Genomic DNA, 14,860 nt, shown 5'->3' on the forward strand with positions numbered 1-14,860 from the left:
TTATAAGTTGGTTTTGGGCAAAAAGTTTGTAACGCATCGAAATAATGGTCGTAGACCACCCATAGTTATATATACCAAAATGAATGTCTCGACGAGTTGAGTCGATCTGGCTATGTGTATCCGTCCGTCCGACCGTTTGTCCGTCTGTCCATCTAAACCTTGTAATCACGCTACAGATCGCAATTTTAATCCGATCATCATCAAATTTTGGGTGTTGATGAAGGTCCCGGAGGGAAGAAATTAATTGATTTTGGTGATGGTCGGATAATATTCAGGGGTCGGAATGGGCAACAAACTTATTTTGAGAAAAAATCAACATTTTATTTCAAAGCGAATATCTCCGCTTCTATATGGGGCATATCAAAAGTAAAACCTGCTGATGAAAGTAGAAGATATCCCGTTGCAACGATGTAACGTAGGTTGTCGTAGGTGGTCAAACAACGAAGATATCGCAATAGCCGCTAATAGAAACCAACTTTTAATTTTTGCGATTTTAATAATAATGACGAATATCTCAGCTTTGGTTGGGGACTTTCCAAAAGCAGAGTCTGACTATGAAAGTAGAAAATTCCATCTTTACAATGATGTAAAGCAGGTTGGCGTAGGTGGCCAAATAACGGATATAGGCAATAGTCGGTAATACATCCCATTTTTTGAATTTGTTTGTAATCACGCTACACGTCGCAATTTTTATGGATCGTCACGAAATTTTGGGTTTTAAATGGGGGTCCTATAGAGGAATAAACCTATTGATTTCGGTAATGGTCGGATATTATTCAGGGGTCGAAATGTGAAAAAAAACTTATTTGGAGAAAAGGCCAACGTTTTATTTCAAAGCGAATATCTCTCTTCTGTAAGAGGTATATCAAAAGCAAACCCTGGCAAGGAAAGTAGAAAATATCACCTTTACAGCGATGTAGGTTGTCATAGGGGGCCAAAAAACAGAGATATCGCAATAGTTGGTAATGCATACCTTTTTCCATTTTTTGTGCAACCATACTACAGGTCGGAATTTTGATCGGATCCTCACGAAATTTTGGGTGTTGATGGGGGTCTCACAGAGAAAGGAGCCTATTAATGGTTGGCGTACATCCCACTTTTCCATTTTTTTTATTTGAGTTGTTCTGACGATGCACTTAAATGCGTTTCAACAAAATTGACCTGTATTAATGAAGACATTGAGGACAAAGGCGCTAAGCTATCCCAATTTTAATGAATGTTAGCAGTCAAAAGCTTATGCACAGGGGTAGTGGCGTAGGGTATCACATAGTCGGCCCCGACCCGACTATAGCCTTAGTTCACTTGTTTAAATATGTTGTTATATCTCGAAATACTGGACCGATTTCCATGAAATTTGCAGCAAATGCTCAAAGCTTGCCGTGACAATGTGTACTTTATGGGAGTTATCATGAATGGAATTTCCCCGTGAGTTTTGTTTTTCCGCCCTATGACATTTAGATGAGATGGGGTACCTTCTTACGCATTTATTTTTAAGGCCCTATGTATATGCCAAACTTATGATTATATCGGTTTCAGCTTTAATTTTGGGAGACAATGGGGTTGTGTCTTAGGAACATATTTGAAGCCAAAATGACGGACCACGCCCACTAAATACGCCCATGCCCATTAAATATAAAATATAAAGCATTGAATATAAAACATAAAATATAAAATATAAAACATAAAATATATATAATTAAAAAATAAAAATTATAAATATAATTTTAAACATTTCAATATTTAAATCTATGCTGTGTGGGTCTACTCGTTTTTGTCATGCCCCACATAAACATTTTATTAAAACCCACTATTTTGTTTCGGCTGCCAACCTAATCTCTCTTATCATTTAGAAATCTTAAACAAATTTTAATTTTCAGGGATGCTACATAATGCTTGTCAACGAAATACAATTTTCCATTGGTTTCATTTAACTTTCCCTTGTTTAAAAATTCAACTATTTACATTTGAATCTAAAAGATCACTAAAACACAAACATCTATTTATAAATACAAAAAAATCATTTTATTTAAATAATCATCATTACAAAAAATAAATTAAATACATATATAAAAAAATTAAATAGTTTCTATGTGTACGTGATCAATAGCGTTTTCACGCAACAATCTCAATGGACAATTAAAAAAAATACAACAACAAATAATAAGGATTAAAACAATAAACAAATAAATAAACATAAAGCTGAGAGCACGTCATCATTCGATGCTTACAACACTAACAAAATAAATTAAAAGCTTGTAAAAAAAAACAGAGTTCGAAAAACATGGCGATTTAAAAGTGAAACTCAAATATGTCACGCATTTGGCAACATCTTCGAGTTGTCGTGGAGGATGATGATACAGCTTCTAATCATTTATAGTATTGAGTGATTTGACGGATCCAGTCCAAATAGTGGGAAACCTTAACATAGACACCAGGAACATTTGCTTGACCACAGCCAATACCCCAGGAGACAACACCAGCCACCTGCCAGACACCTTGACGTTCACAAACCAAGGGACCGCCACCGTCACCTTTGCAGGCATCTTTGCCTTCTTCACCACCAGCACACAAGAAACCGGGATTAAGTTTATAGCTATAGCCGAGGCGGGTTTGGCGCAATTGGCTTTCACATTGATGATGGGAGAGGATTGGTACATCGACTTCCTTGAGAATGTTTTGATATTTGCCATGTTCACCAAAGGCATCCTTGCCCCAACCGGTTGTCCAGCAACGGGCACCAGTAAAGTCGGAGAATTTGTCGGGTAAGCAGGCGGGGCTAATGTGGGGATTTTTGCTAAAATCAACAGGGCTATCCAGTTTGAGCACAGCCAAATCATTGTCCAAGGTACCGGCATAGTATTCAGGATGAATGTGCACGGAGACAACATCACGTTCAATGTAGGGGAAGAATTCCACGTCATGATTGACATCCCATTCACCCAAGCGGGCTCTCAAATCGAAACCATTTTGACTGAAGAGAAAAGGGAGAAGAAGAAATTACATTAAAAATGTCTGGAGATTGACAAACTGAGAAAAAATAAACTTACGCTTTGATGCAATGGGCAGCGGTAATAACGTGTTGGGCATCAATCAAGGTAGCACCACAGGCATAAATCGATTCCTTGGGATCCTTTTTCAAAATAGCCACATGCCAGGGATATTCACCGAATTCACTGTCACCATCAACATAGACGGGATTCTTGATACGACCAGTAATACCAGCAGCATTGCGTACACCACAGCGTCCATATTGTTGGGGTGGTGGCACTGGGCGCAAGGGACGGCGGCAACAGACTTCATTTACACGACAGGTCTTCTCAACGGGACGATTTCCATAGTAGGCACGCTAAGGAGGGGAGAAGAAATAAATAAAATGGATTAGAACACGCAAATGTTAATCTATGGGGTATTTATTGTTGTAAATATGTTCTTCTCTTTCCCTGCTGTACTACCTCTTGCAGTTTTGCAGTATCTGCCATGATGCTACTACTCCTTGCACGCTTTTCAATTGTTTCTTCATGTTCCTCCACACTACGTCTACGACGATCTTTGGGAAAACTAATATGTGAACTACCCTCTGCCGCACCAGGAGCTTGGGTGGGTATATTGTGGGTCTGTAGACCCTTTCCCTGGCGATAACGTTGAGATTGACCAAATCTAAAGGTCTGATTGTTGTTAGAACTGCGTTCATAAATATTTTCACCAGCTTCAGCCCCCGAGCCACCATAACCTGATGAATAACCTTGATATCCATCAACAGGGGGATAGGAATTTGAAGCCCCAAAGCCACTATTACCGCTTAGTGGGTAAGAGGGAGCAGAAGGACCATAACTTCCAGGACCAGTAGCATAACTTCCAGGTGCAGTGCCTGCGGAAGGCCCATTACCACTGGGAGGATATGATGCCGAAGAAGTGGAGTGGAATGTGTTGTGGCTGGAATGCTGATGATGTTCCGCATAATGATGTTCGAAATGCTGTTGTTCATGATGATGATGATGGTGGTGATCATGTATTGGACTTGGTATTGGGTGCACTTTGTGGTGTGATGGTGCCGGAGCTATTTGAGGTCCACTATGATATTCAAATATCGGCTTACTTGGATACATTTCAACTTCATAGTGTTTAAAACCCGAGGCATAGTGATGCAGCGGTCCTGGCCCTGTTAATATTTCAGGCTTGTGATCGCTATATATGGGTCCAGGTGCTGTGATTATTTCAGCATGATGTCCATGATCATGATGATGATGGTCATGATGATGATAGTGGTGATTTTCAATCAGTGTCTCCTTGGGCTTAAATAGGCTACCAATCTTAGAGAAGATGTTCAAATTGGGTGTAACATGAAGATTAACCAATGGCTTGACCACTTTCTCGCCATAATCGGTTTTTTGTACTTGTACCGAAACCAAAGGATTGACATTAATCAAACCAAGATTTAGGCCATTCGGTCCAATGGCACCGAAGTAGGGATTTTGTGCAGGATAATGATCACCCAAAACATTGGATGGATAACCACCAGCTGGGTTATGCGGGTAGGGTAGACCAAATGAGACACCGTATGTGGGCAAGACTTTTCGTTGCACCAGCTCAATGGCAGCTATGGCTCCTTGCTGGTCAAAGATGCGCTGAGGTTTTTGGGGGGAAAGGAGGAAGCAAGGATAAAGAGTGGTTAGGGAAACTCCAAAAGAGACTTAGAGAACGAGAGTTAACATGCCACACTAGAGGGCGTGGTTGGTTGCGTGCATTTGTGCGAGCGTAGCTCTTGAGGTGTGCGGTTAGCATACATTGCTTGTTGTTGTTGGTTTTAGTTGGTAGTTAGTTACGCCAAGCACATACGCCACCGCTCATAAACTTTTCGTCTCTTAAAAACTCTCAAAGGGTTAATCGGAAGTCGACCTACATATCCCCAGTAGTGTTTCAGCTTTCGATGAACAGGGTAGCACTTTTGTAGTAGCTGCCGATCGCTGCTTTAAGAACTGATAATATGCATGAGAGTTCTTGCCCCACACTGAGTTCTCCTCTCACTTGTTATGTGAGAGAATATTTTATTATTTGGAGGAGGAAGAGACACCATATTTTCTTTTGCATACTTTAGGCCAGAGTTAGGCAAAGTGCGGTTTTGCTCTCAATAAATTTCAATGTATTTTACGCTCACAGAGAGTATAAAACCGCACTTTGCTTAACCCTGCCTTAGGGTAGCCGTGGGCACCAACTCATACATAATTTTTAATGCTCGCGAGCAGCTGAGCATCTCACGTACACTACTCAGCTGCTTCCCGAGCGTAAGATATTATGTTTGGTTATGTTTTGGTGCCCATGACTGCTTTAGGCCCTAAAGTTTAGGGAGCTGTCATTGGGTGGGGTGAGTTGAGTGCAAATTGTGAGTGTGTGGAGAGAGCAACGTCTTCTGAGAGCAGGTGTGCGCTTTTTTGCTTTTTCTGGTTGGCAGTTGGTCCAGTGTTGCTCAAAATATTTTGAGCATTTGACTCTCTGAGAGAGTTTTTCCTTAACTAAACCGCGCTAGATGAACATAAAGAGAACACGTATTATCATCGCAGTTCTGAGTTAGCCAATCAATTTTACAATCTTCCATGGCATATGTTTACGATGGGGTAGCGTAGTGTGCAACATTAGAAACTGCTGGAGGGTTTCTTGAGGTATTATTAAAAGTTAGGTTATTTTTTTAATTTTGGGCAGGCAGGTTAAGAACAAGAACATAAACAAAAAAGCCAAGCAAAATGTCAACAACTTACCCCTTCAGCATCCAAAGGTAAATCGGCAGCCTCATCATCTTGTTTATCCTTGGCCTTGTCAGCTTCACGTTTGCTGCGTTTCTTTTCACCATCTTCGGATTTGCTGTCATCTTCCTTCTTTTCTGGCATAGCATTGGTGGTAATGTTGGCAGCAGCTTCATCACTTAAGGCCTCAATATCCTTACCCAGGTTACGGGGATCAATGGCCAAAATCAAATCTTCTTTGCGGCCAATACGATCGGCAGCTGGGCACTGGTTGAAGGGTACACATTGGCAATCAACATATTGATTGCGTGAGGTATCATAACCACCGGCGGCGGCATTGTTGTATTGATCATAACCCGAGGTTAGGCTGTTGAAATTGCTCGAAGAAGAGGCCTGGATACCGCCGATATTGTGCAACTCTTTTTTATAGTAATTGGGATTTTGACTGTGATAACTGCCAGAGGTAGAACCGGAAGACTGATAACCTGCATTGCTTGAACCAAAACCAGAGCTGCCAAAGTTGGAGCCAGAATTGAAACCAGAGTTGGAGCCAGCATTAAAACCAGAGTTGGAGCCGGAGTTAAAACCAGAGTTGGAGCCGGAGTTAAAGCCAGAACCGGAGCTAGATGAGCCAAAACCTGTGGAACCATAGCCATGAGAAGCACCCGAGGAAGATGATGAAGATCCAAAGGAACCTAGACCATTAGGCTTGAAACCATTGGAAGACTGGGACGACAAGAGACCACCCTGCGAAGCAGCATTGAATCCAGCATTGTAGCTTGAGCTTTGACTTTGACCAAATCCGGCTGAAGAAGTTTGAGGATTAAAGGCAGTTGAAGATTGGGCCAAGGCAGAGAAATCGGTATTGATGGTTTGACCATTACCCAATGGTACAGGTACAGTAGGGACCTTGGAGGCATCACCACCATCAACATGATGGAAATGATGATGGACATGTTGTTGTAAACCAGCACTGGCGGCGGCCGCAGATACGGAATTGGCAACGGTACCTCCCACCACAACTTTGGTACTGGACGATTGAGAAGCTGAGGCCGATGATTGATGACTATAGAAATTGGTTTGTTGGGAACCGGCAGCATGTAACTTGTCGGGGTTTTCAAAGGCATAGGGTGGGACATTGGTGTTGCCGCCATTGTAGACTGGACCTGGAGGTTTGCTGCCATAGATAATGGCACCGGGTGGTGGTTTGTTGAAGGTGGTCAACCCAGAACCATCAATGGCAGAGGGTGGTGGAGATTCCAAATAGGGACCATTGTAGTTGCCGCCAGAGGGTCTGTAGCCAGGTTTGTACGATGATTCATAACCCACCTTGCGTGGTGGACCAAAAGAGTTAACCGATGAGGGAGGTGGACCCATGGGAGGACGGCCGTTATAGAAACCAGGTGGTGGCATGGGTTTAGCTGGTCCATAAGGTCCGCCGCCGAATATGTTGGCTGGTGGTGGTCCCTGGGCATAGATGGTGGAATAATATTGACGTTTACCCTCAGCTTCACAGCTCATCAAACCCAAGGAACACAGTTTGTCACGCACAATATTGCGGGCCTGCATATCATCACCCTGCATCAAAGCTTGATCCACATTACCATCGGCATAAACCTGATCGTAGTCGTTCAAAATTCTACCCTCACGTCGTGATGTGATGAGTTGTTCAATAAGTTCATTTACACTGGTTTCATTGCTGAAGATTTCTTCGTGGACAGCATAGTTGCGACCCTGGACATCTTCCTGCTTGGCCTCAGCCTCTGCAGATCTGCGGGCCAACATGGATTCCTTAACGGAGGACCAACTACTCGACGACCAAGAGGGTTCTTCTGCTTGAATTGTAGTTATGGTAACGGCCAATAAAACCGAGGCCAAAACGGCCCACTGCAGTGTTGCTCTCATGTCTAAAAGAAAGAAAACAAAAACAATAATAAACACATTATTATTATTATGATTATTAACCTTCAAATTTACAATTTGGGATGGCAGTGATAAATGAATAGCTGGTTATGAATATTAAGTAATCGATTTGTTGTCTTTTGTCTTGAAGACAACACCTTCGCACACAAACAAATTTGGCCTCGATCCCTAACACTTAAGTGGTCATTGTGCTAGTTTTTTCTTCTTTCTTAGCTCTGCAGCATTTCTACCAACATTTCAAAACAAACCATAAACAGCCACTTTGAAGTGGGGGCCATCTGTAGCGAGCGGCATGCGCCGTGGCATTAACAAACCTGTTTTGCTGTTTCTGGAGACTGACTCAACGAAATTTTATTATTATTGTACATTGGCAGCAGAGCGCCGTGGCTAATTTTGTTACTTTTACTTTCGTTTTAAGGTCATTAGCTTGAAGCAGCCGGCAAAGACGCTCACTCACTCACTCGCTTGCTGGTCTCATTCATGGCTTGATAAACATTCAAACAAACCAAGGTAATGAATTTCCGTCAGTTGAGTGCTCTGCTCTACTGCTGTTTGTTGTTAAGCAATATTTGTTGATTATTTTTCTCAGATAAACCTAAAGCATCCACAAAATGGAAAATAAAAATACGTTGTAGCGTGTTTTATTAAGTAATTTTAGTTTAACTACTCTTTTTTTGGGGGGGTAGGTTAATCTGAAGTTTATCTTTGCTCTCAGTTTTAAGGAAATTATTTGGCAATGCTTTGCAATTCAATTTGGGAAATTGAATTTAATGTTTATTTTAAAAGCTTTAAATTAAATTTTGCAAAATTGTAATCCCTACTTGGCAAGGGAACAAAGAGGAAGTTGTAAACTCACCACTCCTCCTCTTTGGCCCTTTTAAAAACTCTTTTTGTATGCATGACATAACCTCAAGTTTTTTTTAAGTGCGGGGGTTGCCTGCTATCTTTCTGATAACTGTTGTTTTGTTATTTCTGGAGCGCAAAATGTTATGCAAAAAACGAAAACTTAAAGCGTTGGCGGATGGCTTACGCGATCATCACAACTCTATTGTAACGGATTTTATTTTAGATACGAAATAACTCTCCAATGAAACCGGATGTCTGTCTGCCTTACCCATCCATCCACAGCTTATTCACATTGCATGACGTTATTTTTTGCCTTGTCTGCCTTGCCACCATTGTTTCCTTGCAGTGTTGCATTTTATGTAAATTTTTCTTAGTGGGCAATGATGTTTTCGTTTTCCTTCTTCTCTGTGAAATTGAAATGAGGAAAAACCACTGCGTTTGGTTTTCATAATTTGCATTTGTTTATATGAAAATTTTGCAAACAAACAAAAGTGAGAATAATAAAGACTAAAAATTTATGATTTTACAGGAAATGCGCCATAGAATAATGATGGTCAATATAAGCGTTTATGGGGTTAATGACTTGACTAGAAAGTGCGTTGCTTCTTTTCATGGAAAAATTGCATGGAATTGTTATGTTGAGACGCAAAAGAGAATATTGGAAATTGAGTAATATATTTTTGAGATTAGAAATGTTAAACATTTATTTTTTTTAGGAGAAGTGTTTTACTGAAATACTAAAAAAGCTATTCAGTTGTTTTTTTCAGGTTTGAGGTTCATGGATGCATGGCTACATTATGATAAACACTGCAGTCGAAGGGAAAGAAAGAACAAAAAGCATTTTTAATGCACAAAGTAAAGGAAAAATATGTATGCGAATTATAAACGCTCACTCTAACACTGGAGTCGAAGAGAAAGAAAGAAAGAACAAAAAACATACACAAAGAAAAGGAAAAATATGTATGCGAATTATAAACTCTCAAGATAGAAGAAGAAATTACATACGTAACATTGATGCTGGTATTTGCACCAACGAATTAAAAATGTGCACACGAAAATGATATGTTCTAAGACATAATATTATACGAGGAGGTTTCAAAAATCGAGTCGGCAATATCCTGACAGGTTATGACATCCGCCAAATGCAATTCTGTATCTTTAATAAGCTCATTGTAGTGAACTTGAACTCAATGTTTCCACATAAAAATATACACAGATTCACTACAGAAGATTCACCAAGAAAAGAGAAGATAATAGACTACATAATTATCAAGAAGGCCATCTACAGAAATGTCTTGACGAGCGGGGTAAAACCTGGCCCAGAAATAGGTAGCGAACATCCACCTAATGTAATTCTGTATCACTAATAAGCTCATTATAGTGAACATCATGTTCACACATAAAAATATATAGATTCGCAAGAGAATAACTGCCAAGGAAAGAAAAAGACGATAACATGCTACTTACTTATCAGAAGGAAAAATTAAGATTCTCCATACAATTCGAAAGAGAAAATAAGCACTGCTTGAAAAAAAGTTTAAGGAAACTTCTTCACAGAAAGGTACACGGAGGTCAGGAATATGTAATTAATTAATTATTTTGTTCTGAGTATTTCAATGGAAATTATTCGATTGGATTCAATGATGTTATGAATAACCAATATAGTCTTGATATATTTGCATTTAAAGTTATTAAACGGAAACATAATTTCCAACAATAATCAGCAAAAGGAAGTCTGCGGTGAAGCCAAATGCTAAGGACGGCATTTTTTGAAAAACTCTACGTGGAATATCAAAAACTATTTTCTAAAACAGCAAAAAGTCTAAAGGCCTGGTACCATCTCCCAATTATAAAGGTCCTCTCTCAAAAACAAATGATTTTGATTTGAGCTGTCAAAATTCATATTTGTCATTTGAATTCGCTGTGAGGTAGAGAAATGTCAAACTGTAGAGGAACAGGTAGATGTATATCGAAAAACACGTACACCTTAAATGTCAACATTTGTTGTGTTTGTATTAGAATTTAATTTACAATAACTTATTTTGGCAGTTAAATATCGATCAGCTGGTATTTTCTGTTAGGCCAAACAAAAATAACTGCGTCAACAACTTTTTTCGTAAAATGTTATGTATGCATCTACCTTAATTGACAATAAAGAAATTCGCCTCAAACATATTCCGTGTAGGCGAAAACAAATTTTTCGCCTTTGTTTGTGAATTTTGACGTTTCAAATCATTGTTTTTGTTTGAATTCGCTTGAGAGAGGACCTGTATAATTGGGCCATGCCTGGTACATACGAGTAAGCAGCCTCGCCTGCTTGCCTTGCTTCCATGGTACAATAATACAGGTAGCATTATCATGCCAGCTGATGGTAACATAATGTGTCAACTGCATTGAATTGATGTCAAATTTTGACATCCTATGTTGCCAACAATTGCCGATGCGGCTATCTGTGTATTTGTACCATGCTTGCTTCTGACAAAAGAATAAAAAAAGGGCAACCTAGTTCGAAATGTGCTCGGCCTTCTTTATTCTTTTATTTTTATTATTACAGAAATGAAGCAGGCGAGGCAGTCACTAATTGGTGGAATGAAAGTATTAAGGGTGCCACGTGCGACAGAAATTCAGAAAAGTAAATGTGTTACAAAGAGCACCAATTAAAGGTCAAGCAAATGGAGCGATTAGCGAAATCCTAAACATGGAAGAATTCGAAAAAATCAAAGAACAATTTTTTAAAAAAGTAAAAAGCCTAAGATGTCCTTAATACAGCACATTTAAGCTTATCCGAAGCATAAAGATGAACAATTACTGAAAGATGAAAGAGAGATCATGAATAGATGGTGCGAGAAGTTTGTCGAACACTTAAATTAGGTTAAACCATACAATTTGCTTGTTCAAATTATACTATGAAAGTCAGCCGGACACGAAAATATGGCTCCGAAACTCCTATACGAATACTATTTGGTAGTTATAAAGACGGCCCACAGAATCTTATCTAGTGTAGCACAATTACTGAAAAAACCTCATATATTCCCAAATGACAGCATTTGTCAGCCAATTTTTTGTAAAATGGTGACAAAGAACAGTGGCAGAACTTTCGTGGAATATCTCTTCCTTCTGTGTCAGGGAAGCTGTATTCGCGAATTCCCATGAAATGGTTAAAAAGCGACATCGAACATAAGAAGAACAATGCGCTAAATAGTCGCACATTCCGTGGTATAAGGACGGACCTAACTCTAAAAATTGTCCACAGCAAATGTTTATTATTCATTAAGCCGGGCTTTTATAAGCGAACCAAAGGTTAATAGAGCGCCACAGGGATCGAGAACAAAATCGAACAGAATGGAGACGACTTTGCAGGAAACTTCTACATAGAAAGGTACACGGAATTCAGGAATAAGTAAGTAATTAATCATTTTGTTCTGAGTATTTCAATGGAAATTATTGGATTGGATTTAATGATGTTATGAATATCCAATTTAGTCTTGACATATTTGCATTTAAAGTTATTAAACGGAAACATAATTGCCTGCAACTCTTCGTTTCAAATTTGTTTTCAAAAATTTGTAAGACACACAACAGTATCTTGGGAGATTTGGACTCTAAATCTTGGAATGCGATCTAAATTTACTAGTCTTTCTTTTTGATAGTTAGCAGCCATTTTAGTTGGGGGAGTTTGCTGTTAAATATGGACTTGCCCACAAAAATATTATCCCGTTGTAAACTGGACGACAACGACTACCTTCGGTCAACATTTCAAGACAATTTTCTAACAGTCCTTAAACTGCACTAAAGTTAAAATTGTAAACTTTTGCTTGGGAGGGTATCCGAAGGAGTTGTCCGATATCGATTTTCTTGGAACTCGATTTAAAAAGGCGACAAAGAACAATGTCAGAACTTTCGTGGAATATCTCTTCTGAATATCTATTCTCTTCCATGAAATGGTTAAAAAGCGACATCGAAAATTAGAAGAACAATGCGCTAAATAGTCGAAAGAGTGCACATTCCACATTCCGTGGTAAAAGGACCTAACTGCAAAAATTGCCACAACAAATCTTTATTATTCATTAAACCTGGCTTTTATAAGTGAACCAAAGGCTAATAGAGCTCCACACGGATCGCGCACAAAATCGAACAGAATGGTGACGACTTTGCAAGAAATTTCTTCACAGAAAGGTACACGGAGGTCAGGTAATAAGTATGTAATTAATTATTTTAGTTTGTTCTGAGCATTTCAATGAAAATTATTGCATTTGATTGAATGCTGTTATGAATCTCCAACTTAGTCTTGACATATTTGCATTTAAAGTTATTAAACAAAAAAAATCCTGCAACTCTACGTTTCAAATCTGTTTTCAAAAATTTGTAAGTATCTTGGGAGATATGAACTCTAAATCTTAGATTGTGATCTAAATTTACTAGTCTTTCTTTTTGATAGTTAGCAGTTGGTGGATTTTGCTGGGAAATATGGACTTGCCCACAAAAATATTATTCCGTTGTAATCTCGACGACAACGACTACCTTCGTTCAACATTTCAAGACAATTTTAGAGCAGTCTTCAACCTGCACTGGAGTTAACATTTTAAACTTTTGCTTGGGATGGTATGCGAAGGAGTTGTCCGATATCGATTTTATTGGAACTCGATTTTCGTTAGAGGGAAATATTATTATCTCCAATGTTTAATCTAAATTGGATACCCAATTCGTGCTCAAATTTCTTTTTAGTTGGTGCCGACAGAGTTTTTGGCGTTTTCGCATTTCAAATGAAATAATTCTGATTATGAATGGAATATTTTCAATCGAATCTTTATGTTAGATTTAAAAGTAAAATTCACATTTCTGAAGAAAGACTTTGAGACCTAATATGCTTTAATTATTCATTTTCAATTACAAATTGATGGTTTAACAATGATAACCTATAAATTTTTGGCATTTCTTTCGCCATTTTTAAAATAAATTGCGTATATCTAATTTCCACAATTCAACACCAACAAGTTATTGTCATTGTTTTTTTATAACTTTAATCATCAAAATGTAATAACTCTGGCGAGGAAATTTAATTTGCACCAAAGTTAATTTGTGGAAGTAAATATTTGAAATCACTTTTTTGCAACACCACATTCAAAATTCACTTCACCATGAAATGAATAATTGGTCGTATTGTCTTTGCCATTTTGTTTTTTTGGTTTTGCACACTGCAATATTTTATGGTTTGTAACGTTTTTTTTTTAACTTTTCTTAACGCATTTACTTCTTCTTCATTCACTTTCAGTTACTTTATTTCACATCAGTTTTAAAGGTGTGTATGCAATGATGTTTTCTTTTCTTTTTGTCAATTTGAATCCAAGGTCCATATTATTTCATAACCACATATTTTTTTGCTGTTTTTTTTTTTTTTTTGTTAAACTCACTTTATGTTTTTGTTTATTGTTGCTTGTAATCCTTATGTAATAAATATTGGGGGAAGGGGCGACTTTAAATAAATATCCTTCTTTTCGCTTTAGTGGCACCCGTTAAATGTGAACCACCTCGTTTGTTGTCTTAATGTTGACTGTGCTCTATTGGCTAGAGCCGCTTCTTTTTATACTTAAAAATACGTTAAGCATACAAACAGTTGGGTATAATCTACTCAGCAGTTAAACGCAAGATCACTTTACCACTCCGTATGGGATTTGATTTGGTTAGGCTTTTTGAGAAAATCTCCCAAAATTCAAACAAAAATCTCTGGTTAAGAAAATTTTGGCTAGAAACTTTATTCAGTCTCAGTTAGTATCTGCATGGTTTGCTCACAAAGCTAAATCATAAGTCAGCGTGAGTACTGTGACGTCAGTATGTTTTGGCCAAATTTTAATGTGTACATTATTAGCCGCAGTGACAAACATTGCTTGGAGGTTTTAACAAAGCTCTCTTGTCTGCATTTCTACGAACAGTTGGAGGACGTTTTGTTAGGGTTTTTTTGTTATAGGTATTCTTTACAATTCTTTAATTTGTTGAATTAATTACAATTTTTTGGGGACATATCGAACATTGAAGTTATCTTTAATTCGTATTATGAATTAATAATTAGGAGTAATAATTTTAAAATTTTTATTATTATTTTTTATTTAAAATGCGGGGTTTTATGAATCATCGAAAATTTGAAATCAATCATAGCGGGATATTGTAGTCTTCCAAATAATAATTTTAGTTTTTACATTTTCGTCTGCACATGTTCGATGTTGCTTTAATTTCAGAATAAAATCACTCCAGTATTCGAACAGATTGGAGTATGCTATCGAAATAATACACACATAAAAAAATTAAGTAGGCAGGACATAAGGATTTAACATTGGATTTTTAAAGTCACGCGGTCA

General features: G+C 38.1%; 1 protein-coding gene across 4 annotated transcripts; it reads right to left on the minus strand.

Annotated features, from left to right (window-relative positions):
* Positions 1-1,999: 1,999 nt before the first annotated feature.
* Positions 2,000-14,062, minus strand: LOC141404044 (uncharacterized). Of its 4 annotated transcripts, none has more exons than XM_073987287.1 (4): positions 13,919-14,062; positions 5,754-7,645; positions 3,048-3,346; positions 2,000-2,971 (listed from the first exon to the last, which is right to left on the minus strand). In XM_073987287.1, the coding sequence occupies exons 2-4, from the start codon at positions 7,641-7,643 to the stop codon at positions 2,368-2,370; spliced, it is 2,793 nt and encodes a 930-aa protein (XP_073843388.1). In that variant the 5' UTR covers positions 7,644-7,645; positions 13,919-14,062; the 3' UTR covers positions 2,000-2,367. The 4 variants fall into 4 exon arrangements, with proteins under 4 accessions (XP_073843388.1, XP_073843386.1, XP_073843390.1 ...); XM_073987285.1 differs by lacking the exon at positions 13,919-14,062 and adding an exon at positions 8,776-8,816; XM_073987289.1 differs by lacking the exon at positions 13,919-14,062 and adding an exon at positions 7,976-8,057.
* Positions 14,063-14,860: the final 798 nt, after the last annotated feature.

The sequence above is a fragment of the Musca autumnalis genome, unplaced genomic scaffold, assembly GCF_047663935.1.
Source record: "Musca autumnalis isolate F117 unplaced genomic scaffold, ASM4766393v1 scaffold_4, whole genome shotgun sequence".
Lineage (NCBI taxonomy): Eukaryota > Metazoa > Arthropoda > Insecta > Diptera > Muscidae > Musca > Musca autumnalis.

Excerpts from the sequence above, each read along its gene's own strand:
- LOC141404044 (XM_073987285.1), bottom strand. Across the intron at positions 3,347-5,753 it reads TACCTTTGGATGCTGAAGGG|CGTGCCTACTATGGAAATCG; the intron begins GTAAGTTGTTGA and ends TCCCCTCCTTAG. Across the intron at positions 2,972-3,047 it reads GCTGCCCATTGCATCAAAGC|TCAAAATGGTTTCGATTTGA; the intron begins GTAAGTTTATTT and ends TTTTCTCTTCAG.